Source organism: Oryzias melastigma, linkage group LG4 (assembly GCF_002922805.2).
Source record: "Oryzias melastigma strain HK-1 linkage group LG4, ASM292280v2, whole genome shotgun sequence".
Lineage (NCBI taxonomy): Eukaryota > Metazoa > Chordata > Actinopteri > Beloniformes > Adrianichthyidae > Oryzias > Oryzias melastigma.
Genome location: NC_050515.1, coordinates 31,400,985 through 31,413,881, shown reverse-complemented (window position 1 = coordinate 31,413,881; position 12,897 = coordinate 31,400,985). Strand labels below are relative to the sequence as shown.

General features: G+C 37.2%; 1 protein-coding gene across 11 annotated transcripts in view; it reads left to right on the top strand.

Annotated features, from left to right (window-relative positions):
- fryl (furry homolog, like) overlaps positions 1-12,897 on the top strand; it is a 95,573-nt gene that overhangs the window by 25,621 nt on the left and 57,055 nt on the right. For all 11 annotated transcript variants that reach the window (XM_024258972.2, XM_024258971.2, XM_024258965.2 and 8 more), the window contains 4 exons: positions 7,292-7,506; positions 8,854-8,907; positions 11,932-12,071; positions 12,183-12,279. In XM_024258972.2, the coding sequence (XP_024114740.1) occupies positions 7,387-7,506; positions 8,854-8,907; positions 11,932-12,071; positions 12,183-12,279 (411 nt within the window). In that variant the 5' untranslated portion in view covers positions 7,292-7,386. The remainder of the gene's footprint in view (positions 1-7,291; positions 7,507-8,853; positions 8,908-11,931; positions 12,072-12,182; positions 12,280-12,897) is intronic.

The window sequence follows — 12,897 nt, the reverse complement described above, 5'->3', positions numbered from 1 at the left end:
CTTCAGTGTTTCAGCTATCAGCCTCAATGTTTTCAGGTATCAATTTCAGCATCTTCAGCTATCGGCACTAGCATCTTCCGCGGCCAAATTCAGCTAACAGCATTTACACTAGCGTTATCACACGTAATGCTAGTTCATAATTAGGTTAAAAAGTTACAGTTTTAAGTTTTAAAAATGTAGTTTTAGAGTGTTCAATAAATTTTTATCTTGTTTTGCCTGCGCCCTAAGGTGTGTTTTAGTCTTTGGCCCCCTGTGTGATGTAGTTAAGATAATGAGTGAACCAGCAACTATTTGCTGAAGATTAAACATGTTAAGACTTATTTTTAAAACTGGCCTTGCCACGCCTCACAAAAGTAGCAGTAATAAATGGGTTTCTTAAAAATGGATTCACTTGTATCCCTACATTCCTGCAGCTTGTGTTTGTGTGTGTTTTGGCTGTTGTTTCTGTCAGGGGAGTTGAGCACACATTTAGGAGGGTTTCAACTTTGTAGAGGTGGAGTCTGTGCTTTAATAGTTGTGTAATCTTGCAGAGGGGAGGGCTTTGTTTCTGTAGAACAGCATTGAGCTCTGTCAAAAAGCTCTAAGTTAGTTACAAAAAGTAACTGATAGCTTTTGCACATTTGAACCTGATAATTAGTTTTGTATCTGTCGCTTTTCCCCATTTATCTTGCTATCATTACTATTGCTGAACTTTCCATCAGACGTTCTTTTGACTTTAGATGATGATGTTTTGTACTTGGCAGATTTTCTGTGGATGTTTGTGGAAGATAACATTTCCATGTTTCATTCTTGGTGCTCCTTAGTGCAGTCTTCAGCTATAAGTCCAATTCAATTGTTGTCAATACTTGTCCAAACAGTACTACCGATTTGCACAAAAGTGTCTATTATTTGTTGCACAAAATAAGAAACAAGTTGTTTATCATGATTGTGTTCAAGCTAAAAAATAAATGGGGACATATTTTCCTAAAAAAGGACTGTTCTTCTATATAATGTGAGTCATTAGAGATTATCTTTAACCAATTATCGCAGTATTGCGATATCATCAATATTGTGAGCCATGTATCGCATCATATTGTGAGGCCCCCAGTGATTCCAAGCACTATTTAGAACTCTATTAAATACTGTACATTTCAATGACTATTTTTTTCATTTAATTAAAAAGAAAGTAATTTTACTTCATAATAAGTATTTTGGCATAACTGGACTTTCATTCCAGATACAAGAAAATAAACAACAAAATAGTTCATGCTTGCATTAATAACTGACAAAAAAAGTTGTTCTCTGACTTAAGAAATATAATTTAAGTAAAATATTTACTTATTCAGTACTATGTTTAGATCAATTTAAATAATAAACTTTTTTTTGTTTACATTTTTTTTAAGTTTGTTTACTGATAGTGATCAGTGAGCAATGAGCCTCAAAAGTTTTAATTACTTTTCTCTCTGGATTAGCAGAAACATTATTGAGCAACAGTGTTTTTCCTCTAATGATTTGTGATGTTTTTGTGGTTGGTGTGGAAGGGGGGACATTTGCTTGGCAAGTATCTGGCATGTCCTTGGGAGCGATGAGAGGTTCTGAGGAGCAGACGAGGATGCCGTGCTTTGTTCTTCTCCTTTTTCCACCCATTGTTAAAGTACATTTCTGGGTTATGTGCTAAAGTGAATTAGTCAACATTTCAATTTATCAGTGAAAAGGGGGTAAAGGACACTACAGTGAATGGGTATTAGGAGCTGGCTATATGACATCATGGGGCTGTTGGTGAAACACAGTAAACAAAGAGGGAATGGCTTGAAAGACTCTCTGTGCTGCCTGACAGCATGATCGCAATTCAACCAGCACTTGCTGCTTCCCTAATGCTGCCTCTTCCTCTGGAGATTTGCTTTAGGATACGAACAAGACACCCAATCGTTTATGGAGGTTTGGGTCTATGCAATATACTGTAATAAAAAAATTCATTATGTGAAGAATTTTTTTTTTTTTTGTTTATCAAAAATGTTTCAGATGTTGCCTTCAGTGTTTTTTTCTGAGGTTGTTAATAGATGATGCTGAGTAGGTTTATGTTCTTTCGACACATTTTTTGTAGGACTGTGTATCAATAATAATTTCCAGATTCAATTCAATTCGATTCACAAAAGCTTGGATCGATTCGATACCGATTTTTTTAAATTAATTTTTTTATTTTTTTTTATTTCAATCCTCTCAATTCAATTCTGAGTTTACACATTTATACACATTTGTTTAGAAATACATTAATAATCTACTATTTAATTTGAATATATTTATATTAATCTGATCCAGTTCACATACTGTAAATGTATCAGTGAAATAATGAGATTGTTAATATCATCCAGTGTTACATGGATTCTCTAAAGCAGAAGTTCTAACTAAAATGTTCAGATCATTAACATTGGAAACATTGTTCTGCTTCTCCTGGAGGATGTTTCAGTTTGACCACTCGGTGGCGATCACGCTATAGCATTACACCTTAATCCAGAAGAAGAACACAAAATTAGCAAAAAACAATGTTTTAGCTTACAAATGGTCACCTTAAAAATATTTCCTTAAAATATTTTGTAAAATTCATGCCTGTGAGTTTATAAAGATGTTTATTTAGTCAGCAATGTATGTTTAGGTCGACCAAGCTTTAGCTTTAGCCGTCCTATGGGGAAATTCCATTAAACGCTAGCAGACTTTAGCTTTTTGTGCTAAATCAATTTACATTTTTATGAATCAATTATTGATCTGTTTAGTTTAAATCGATTCAAATGGATTAATTGATTTTATTAACCCAGAACTCATTTTTTGAAGTCAACCTGTTTTGATTTAATAATACTCTTTTTACCTCTTAAATGTTAGAATAAACTATTCGCAGTAGACAGTCTTGCTTTATCAGGGTGGATTGAATATTACTGTAGTGTTACTTTTGTGAGATTTTGAATGTCCGGATGCAAACATTCATGTTAATAATGTTTAGAATAAAATGGCCAACGATCATTCAACTATCAGTACTTCATGTTACACGAGCCTGTCATGTAAACTTTGTCCAAACGACAAAGGAGCAATAACACAGAGGTGAAAGTTCAACTTTTATTTCCTCTCTGTGCTCCTTCCTCTTGTAATAAATAATTGAAACAAAGTGTGTCTCAAGAGGAGTTCATAAATCTAGGTGCTAATTCTCTCTTTGATTGATTCGAGGCTCTTTGGTTAGGTAAACAGCCTCTGTAGTGTTAATGTCATTGCTCACAATAACATATTAACACATAACAATGCTAGAGGCATTAATGTGAAATTGGCTGGTCTGAGTCATGCTTTTGTAAGTTCAAACAAGCACACACAGGAACATGAGGCAGAAACTTCCCCAACCGTGCTGTGGCCTCCTGTGCGCTGTTTGCTTCCCATTCTTTCACCCCCTCTGTGACCCTTTCTGCCTTCACAGTAACCCCGCCCCCTTTACTACCCTCTGCATGATGCTCAAGAGCAGCCTAGGACAGCATTTTGGTAAACAAATGATCTCAGCGAATGTTAACTCTGCTTCCATTCCTTCTGAGTCTCCTCCTCTTCCGTCAGCCACATTCTAGTAAGTCCAGGTAGAAAACGGCCAATACCAATTCCCTCTGTGTTGCAGCAACCCTTGATCTGTATGATGCCGTTAAGTGATATCAAATGACCTTTGAGTGACTCTTTGAGTTAACAAGGCTGACACGGTAACGGGGACAACAAGAATCATTTTTGGTTTTCTTGAAGCAGGGGTGTCAAACTCTATCGCACAAGGGGCCCAAATCCTAAATACACCTTAGATCGCGGACCGAACGGGATAAACATTTACAATACTACATAACATACTACAATTTTAAAACTTAAAAAATTTTACTTTTTAACTTTACTATGAATAATAAAAAGTCAGAATATTTTCAGAGTAAATCAGCTTAAACCTTAAATAACTTTCAATACTTTACTCTCCTTAAAAATATATTTTGTCAAAAGTAAACAAGTTTGAAATGAGCGAACGATGACATCGGGGCATTAATAACAATAAAATAAAATGATCTGGAGGGCCGGATAGAATTACCCGGAGGGCCAGATCCGGCCCCCGGGCCTTGACTTTGACACGTAATTTAGAACAATATGATTCTTTGACCTAAAACAGATCCAGAACATCTTCATCCCAAACTTCCACCAGCGTGACTCAGAGATAAATACCTGGTACTGAAGGGTGCAGGTGAAGTTTTCCAGATTCCTTGTATTTCTTGAAGATAATAAATTAAATGTGTACAAATAAACAAGTAAACAAGAATGAACGTCAAATCCATTCACATTGTAGTTTGAAAGTTCAGCCTCACTGTTGTTTTCCCATTTAGGCCCAGGGTGCTTTGCTTTTGCAGTCCCTCCTACACATTCACACACTGACGGTATAAAAATGTTAAAACCAAGCCCCATTTCAGCTAAATAAACAAGTATAGGAAACATCCTAAACATTAGAACCATTTTGATCCCTTTCAGGATGACATGATAAACTAGAGGGAACAATCATGTTCATCTGGGCAAAAATATCAGACAAGAAATTCATTTATATACTATTGTCGCTCACATGTTTACGTCTCACTAGGCCAACGTTCATGTATTTACCCCATTTAAACCCGGTGCACCATTACAAGGGAATTTCAGGTCTGGCAGGGTTCAATACTACTTTTGTTTAATATTCAAATTTGGCATAGACTCCATGAAGGGTCCATCCAGGTTCTAGTTTCTCAGCCGCATCTCCAACTATTCAAACCAAAGCGCTCAAGTTTTGCTTATATTATTTGAATAAATGCAAATAAATGCAAATGTGCAGGTTGTGACCCTTAGGAGAGACCGAGTCAATGTTGGTTTAAGAATACTTGAACTGTTTTTTTCTTTTTCTGTTGATACTTTAAAAGGTTTTGTTGTTGTTGGGATGCACAGTGGTGCACCTCTTGCCTCTCTCACATCCTGGTTTGAATCCCAGCTGGGTGTTTTCTGTCTTCAGTTTGCATGTTGTTTTTGTGCATGCGTCAGTTTTCTCCAGGTACTCTAGTTTCCTACCACAGTCAGGAAACATGCTTCATAGGTTAATTGAGGACTCTAATTTGCCTCTAGGTATGCATGAGTGTCTGTGTGTGTCGCCCTGGTCACCCAACAGCAGCTGGGTTGGTTCCAGCAACTCCATGACCCCAAAAGGGATTCACTGGGTTCTGGAAATGGATGGAATCGGAATCAGAATCAGAAACTTTATTGGTCCCAGAGGGCAATTCATTTGTAGATGGATGAGTTATTGAAACAAGTTATGAGAATCCTAGTTGATTTCCTAAAACAAAATAAGCACTTGATGTTGATAAACTTTTGTTTATGACTCAGCCACCTATTGTTTCTATACAAAACCTAAGCAATGCAATTTTTTATTATTTTCAGAAAACGGTTAGTTTACATTTATACTTCTTGTAAGGCAATGTAAAGAAATATTTTTGGGGTGTTTTCTGTGCGCAGTCAACATTCCCCCCATTTTTTTGTTTAAAGTCCCATTCCAATCTATTAAATTCAATCGAATGAATTATGATTATTCAGATTTTAGCAAAAATCAAAACCTGTGTATTTTTTTTAAGACATATTTTCTGCAGAGCGGGAGGAATTCAATAGAGATCTTCCTGAGGGTTTTGGCGGGAATGTTTGTGCAGAAGTAAGCATAAGCTCACACTTAGTGCTGCCACAAACAATTATTTTAGTAGTCGACTAATCAGTGATTATTTTTTTCCAATTTGTCGACTAATCAGGTCATGTGCAAAGTGGATGTAAAGTAGACATCTTAACCATCATTAGCTTTAAACTAACTAAAATAAAGAAAATTATGATGATAGTTTATTAAACTTTGAATGAATTGTACAGCTTCTCTCCTTCATTAGATTCTGGGATTAAAACAAGATTAAATCAAATCAGAGAGAGGTAAGGAATATATTTCCATCAAACTCATTTTAACAGGTGACCTTTGATGCTACACCATCCATCAAACTCATTTTGACAGATGCCCCGCCCCTCAAGATGACATGACAATTTAATATCAATTTTATTTATAAAGGATATGTAGGGTCAAAAGTCACCTGTCAGAATGAGTTTGATGGAAAGTATATTCCCTATCTCTCTAATGAGGTCAGCATCTGAAACAAGGAACTATTTTTCATTAAAGATGAAGATAAAAACAGTAAACATTATTAGAGCCATCCAGTGTGCAGAGCTGAGATGAAGAAAATCAAGATGTTATTGTAAAGATTTGTCTGCAAGTGGATGATTCAGAACTAGACAGGAGGAGACTTTGGTCTGCCTCTGACAGTTACTGCTTCACAGACTCAACCTTTTTCAAACTGCTGGTTTTCATCTGCTTCTGATCCATTCCAATTTGAATAAAAAGTACTCAAACGCACTTTTAATCTAAAATTATCTCTTTATGTCCTCCATCCTGAGAAAAATGTTACGAGAACTTGTTAAAAACACCAAAAGTGATTTTTATTGGAGTGGGTCTCGATTAACAAGTCAGGTTTGTTTAATAGTTAACTATAAAAAAGACATGTCAGATAAACGAATGAATTATATATTTTAATTTATGTACTTTCCTTTTAAATAAAAGAGAAAACCTTCTTAAGCGTTTTTTTAGTTGGGGAAATAATTTTTTTTTATCAAAAATTAGAATATTAGTTTCCTGATTTAATACACTGCTGTTTCTGACAGTTTAATTGTAATTTTGTATAGAACATATATACATGTGTGTGTATATATATACAGTATATACATGTATATATGTGCATAAAAATGTAACTCGTTTCTGTCTTTGATTTTACTGTCTTGTTTTCTGTTTAATGAACAGACGTGTAGTCTGTTTATGGGATGGCCATACTCTCATTACCGCTATAATTCATCAGCAGAGGCTTGTGCTTCTCTGTGAATGCTTAGGCAGGTTGTGCAAGGTTGCAACATTTTTTGCTAAAGGCTTTTCTGAAAAGTTGCCAACAAGACTTAAAAGTGCTAAATGTTGCAACACCAGGGCTCAGGTGTCAACACTGCAACCCCGTAAACCTTCTCCTTTGTGCGTTGTAACGTTTTAATGCATGTCTCTGCATTAAAATGTCATTTAGTGGGAACCTAAAAAATACTTTCCCTCCTCTGGAAATGTGTATCTCATGTGTTCAGTTGAATCTGCGTGAATGGTCCTGTACCCAGATTACAGTCTGAACCTGGTTCAGTCAATATGCTTCCTGATCTCTGTCCTCTGGCTTCTTTGCAGCTCCTACAGCGGTCAGCAGCAGTAGCAGCGTAAATAGACGCCGTGCCCCCTCCTCTGTGACTCCCCTTTCCTGGGAGAAGCACCACGCTGCCACCATGTCAAACATCACCATCGACCCCGAGCTCAAGCCCGGGGAGTTCGTCATCAAGAGTCTGTTTGCTGAGTTTGCTGTTCTGGCTGAGAAGAAGATCGAGATGGTTATGGCTGAACCGCTGGTAAGCTGACGTGGCTGAGAGCCTTCTAAGATGTGGCCCATCAGAGATACGACTTGTAGTCATGCAGACAGTTATAATGTAAAGGATGCTTTTGGATGTTGGATTTCTGTCACCTTAGGTCAGGGGTCTGCTCCTTTCCACATGTAAAATCTCAATCCCACTTTCAGCCATTTCAGTAATCTTGGTATCAAAACGTTCAGCTTGTTCAGGACATTACTGCTTGTATTTTTGGTATTTATAAACTTTATAGTTTTATAGTGACATAATTTACTTTAATTATTAAAAGGGTTTTGCTGAAAATGCAAAAGCTGTTTGTAAAATGTAAAATTTGCCAAGACTAGAAAATCTCATTAGAGAACTTTGAAAGAGCACTGAAGTTGCTAAACTCCAAATTAGCCCAAAAACCTTAGTAGATGCCAAATTAGCCAAAACAGCTAGCTCATTGCTTAAGTATTTAAAAGTCCTCAGTAAACTAAATTCGTCAAAACGTTAGCCTGTTGCAAACGCATGTTGCTAAAATAGAAGCTAAACTCTAAATAAGCCTAAACAAAGCTCAGTAGATAACATATTTTTTAGGTAAACTCCAATTTTTTTGAAAATTACTCTAAAAGATGAAAACATAACCCATGAATATATTTAAAGTCTTGTTGTTAATCTACTTAAAATGTTGAAATTTGAAGACTTTCTCATTCATTCATTCATTCTCATTCACTCAGGAGCGGGAGAATCACTATAGTCTGAATGGTTAATAACATTCACACAATTAACCGGTGAGCTCCATAAACTGAATGACGCATCACCGTTAGTTCTAACTTTAGAAAGAACTAAAAGGCCTATATCAGAGGACGTTGAGGGTTCATACTGTCAAATCATATCAGATAGATGTGACGAGCCAAGACCATAAAAACATTTATAAACCATTAAAAACACTTTAAAATCAATCCTGAATCACACAGGGAGCCATTGCAGCGGTTTTAAAATGAGCGTTCTCACTCTCTGTTCCTCATCAGCATGCATGCAACTGAATTCTGAAGTAGTGGAAGGTTTGATGTGATCTTTTTAGGAAGACCAGAGAGCAGGACATTACAATAATCTTATTTTACTAGTAATAAAAGCATGTATTAGAACCTCTGTGCTGATGAGAGAGAGAAATGGACGGTCCAAAAGGGTTCTTTTAGTGTTAAAGGTTGTAGACTCCTTCCTTTGATTCGCAGATGTCTTTAAGTCTCTTTCTTTTAGTACATGCATCACAGTTTGGTTGAAACTTTTGTAAATTCTTTTATTTTGGTAAAAATGTATTTAACTACCAAACCAACTGATCTTTCTACTTTCCCCCCCTCCTTGCAGGAAAAACCCCTGTCCCGATCCCTTCAGAGAGGGGAAGATGCACAATTTGACCAGGTCAGTCCCAGCATGTTGTCTTGCTAAGTTGCCAGTTGTTTCACTCAGAATGTTGCTGGATTTTTAGTTTGTTGATGAGAGGTGGGGGTGGATATTAAAGTCTGTGGTATGATTTGTGATGTGTTATACCATAGCCCGGGTCAATAGTCAATTCTGATTGGCTGTTGATTAAAAAGTGATAAACCACAGTAATAATCCACACCTGAAAAAGAAGTTCTGGTCACACAGCCCAAATGTTCTGCATCACTGCGCAGGTTTCTTTAAAACATACTTTAGCTTCATCATCCCTACCCCATAATGCTAGGTTTATTTTCTGTATGTTTTTATTTTATTATTTATTCAACCACTAATAAGCCATCACTCAGTTTACGAATGGTGTAGTCTTTTGTTTCACCACAAGAGGGAGTTTTCGTTTTTTGAACACGTAAGAAGAGCAGACTCTATACCGAACCTGCCGTGAAATTAAACACCTACACGGAAGTTAATTGTGTGCTGTGTTTATGTTCTAGCTTCTCATTACATGCTTAACTTCAGACAAAGAAAAAAAAATCCACATTTGTCCGGGTCTTCTTTTCAAATGCTGAGTTGAGTGAGAATACGATTGAGTTCTACTTCCGGATCTGTGGTGTGTTGCCATGCCACCGTGACAACAAGCCGTATCAAATAGTCCGCTTTTTGTAAAAAAAACATCTAAACCAGATAGAACAAGAAGTACTACATCTTGATTGAATATTTATTTCTTTTGTAAATGACCGTGGTATAAATGGGATAATACTTGATGAAGTGTGCATTTATTTCTCATAATGCACACTTCATCGGACATTATCCCTTTCTGAAAATCAGTACAAAGACATAACTTTAGCTTCAAGTTTCAAAAGTTGTGGTGGAGAATGACAGAAACTGTATCCAAAACATGGACTGGATTAAAGAACTGGACTGAGTCGGTGTGATGTCTCTTATAAAAACAGTTTACATCCAGCTCCAACCTAACAAAGTCAATTCAGTCGCCGTTTTTCACGATGCGGACATGTTGGAGCCACTCAACCTCATTAAGCAGTGATTGGTCCAAACTGGCGTGAGTCAGCGTTTCCATGGCAACCACTCTCATCATTTAGGTAATTGTAAGTTCACACCCCTATCACTGGAAGCAAGATCCAGAGAATGTGTCAAACGTTCTGAACGTTGAACGTGGGGACCAGCTGGCACCACCTACTTTTATTAAGACATCTTATTGGCCAATTTAAAACTTGAATAACTTGTACTACAGTCAGTGGTCCAAAGGACCCCCCCCCCACACACACACACAGCCACACACAAAGGGGGAAATTCAGCAGAATTTATGTTCGTGTTAGACTAAAAAAGAGCAGCAGCTTTCTGAAAAGATGATGGCATTCTTTTTGTATAAACACATTAGCCCTCATTACCTACAGTGGTCCCTGTGCTGGGGGTCTGAAAACGGTTAAGTCCTTCCTCGTCATCTGTAGATGCGGCAGATCTCTGCACAATGGGCCTGCTTGCTGCAGAATGCCTTATTCAGCAGGACACAAAGCCAATGAGGATATGCTGGTATAGATCCAGCTGTCCCCATTGTGAGTGAGGTGGAGAAAATGGGTATAGAGTGCAAAAGTGAGTGCGTGGAATCGCTGTGTCATCCTCAGCACTAAATCAAAATCAGGCACTGGAGTGGATCTGCCTCATGCCATAAGGGCAGGGAGAGCAATTGCATAACTTTTCTGCCTACCATCTATCATCCTCCCCCCTCATCATGCTGTGCTGGTCCTTAACACACTGAGGCTCACTTAAACGGTCTGTGCCTACGGACCACCATATATCACACACCGCTAATATCTGTTTTAATGGAAGTCCTTGAGTTTGAATATGTGTCATAATGATCATAATCACTATGATAGTACAGACTAAACAGCCATTTTCTGACCGTAATTATCACAGTTCTCAGAGTCTGTGAATGCTCCGGGACGGAAGTTACCACCCTCATTGATTTTGATTGGTCCTTCGTGTTAGCCCCGCCCCAGCGCCCCACAACGGGGCCAAACGTTTCAAAACTGAAATTTCCCGATTCGAAAAAAAAAGTCGACGGTGGAAAAAAGATTTTAAAATGAAAAAAAAAGTTTTGAAATTGAAATTTTGAGTTTTTAAACCTAAATAAACAGAACACTTGAAGCTGAAAATAATTATGTTTATTTTAAAATAGCAAAAAGTTTTGGACATCCAATTTCATAACTTTCAATTTGCTTTGTTTGGGTTTCAAATAATATTGGCCCCAATTTAGCTCCATAGATCTGGTTGGATAAATTAATCAATAAATCGTTACACCCCTACTTTTATTTAATTTGCTAACAAGCGCATAACGATTTAAAAAAACCTTTCCCTTGCGGCATACTAGCCTGGTGTAATGTAGTAAGACAATAGATGATCAAGTCTTCTTAAATATAGCACTGTTGGAGCCATTTTTTTACATTTCAATTTGTCTCCAGTTTATTTAATTTGCTGGGGATAATAATCCAATTTTGTAGCATGTAGACCTCGTTTAATTGGTGGACTGTGATTTGGAGATGTGTCTGTTATGACGTCGTGGGATTGGTTGACAATGTTTTAAATGTCTCAGGTGCACTGTAAAAAAAACAAAAACTAAACACCTGTACCTGGAAGGAAAACGATCTTTTGACCGACCCACTCAGGAAAAAAAAAAACTTAGGTTAGCCAAAATAGCTAGCATGTAGCAGAAAAAATAGCTAAACTTCAAAATAGTCTAAAAGACTATAAATTACTTAAGGATACAAGTTAGAAATGAGTGTAAGATAACATCGGGTCATTAATAACAGTAAAATATGATCCTGAGGGCTGGTGTGAGGAGGAGTTCGCACTCACAAGCACAGTTTGTGTTTTAAGTGGGCTTCACTTTCCTTCCGGTTCGATTCAATGGTGTAACTGGTGGTTTGGTTTTAAATGGTGAACTGTGTAGTCCCTGGTTTACTGACAAGAGTTTGCTTGCTGTTGTTTCAGTTAATAAGCTCTATGAGCTCAGTAGCAGAACACTGTTTACCCTCCCTACTCCGCACGCTGTTCGACTGGTACCGGAGGCAGAGCGGCACCGAAGACGAGTCCTACGAATACAGGCCTCGCTCAAGTACAAAGTCTAAAGGGTGAGCTCGTTCTTTTCCCAAATCCCAAACATTTTTATGTAGATATTGCATAAGTGAAGGGGGGGTTTCGTTTGATTTTTTTTCAAATGCTTGTTCTTTGTTGTTTTGCAGAGATGAACAGCACCGGGATAAAGATTACCTCCTTGAACGACGAGATTTAGCCATAGATTTCATTTTTTGTTTAGTTTCAGTGGAAGTTCTTAAACAGGTGAGTCCCTGTTTAATCATGTAGAGTGACCCTGAAATGTTTGGCCTTTTCACGCGAAGGTAGTTTACTAAATTCAGAGTTCCTGTTTGAATTGGACGTATCTATCGAGGACTAGAAATGACACTACAAGCATTAATACATCAAAAAATATGCAGCCTCAAGGGGGATAAAATACATTGTTGTGTGTGAGTAAAAATCTGTCTCAAAACCTAAATGTGCAAATCAGTGAAAGCTGATTCACTATGGCAACCCCTGAATTTATGTTTACTTTTTTAGTGTCTCAAATATCTGTTTGTTTCCTTTTTGCTCCTGTTCCTGTTGTAGATTTTATTATTTTTAATAATGTTTATGATTTTTGTCCTTAGACGAGATAAGTTGTGAATTTTGTTTGATGAACACTTGTTTAACATCTGTGTGTCCGTGTGTAGGAGGATATATTTTAGGTTGTCCATTGGGAAACTATTTGCTCCTTCTGCCTGTCACATAGCCTACATGTGCAACATTTGTCACAGACCACAAAACTGTTTTACATAATGTTTTTAGCTGAGCTTACTCAGCACGATGAGCATATATCATTTATTATTTAATGTTTAGTAAGCATTCACACTATACTGATTT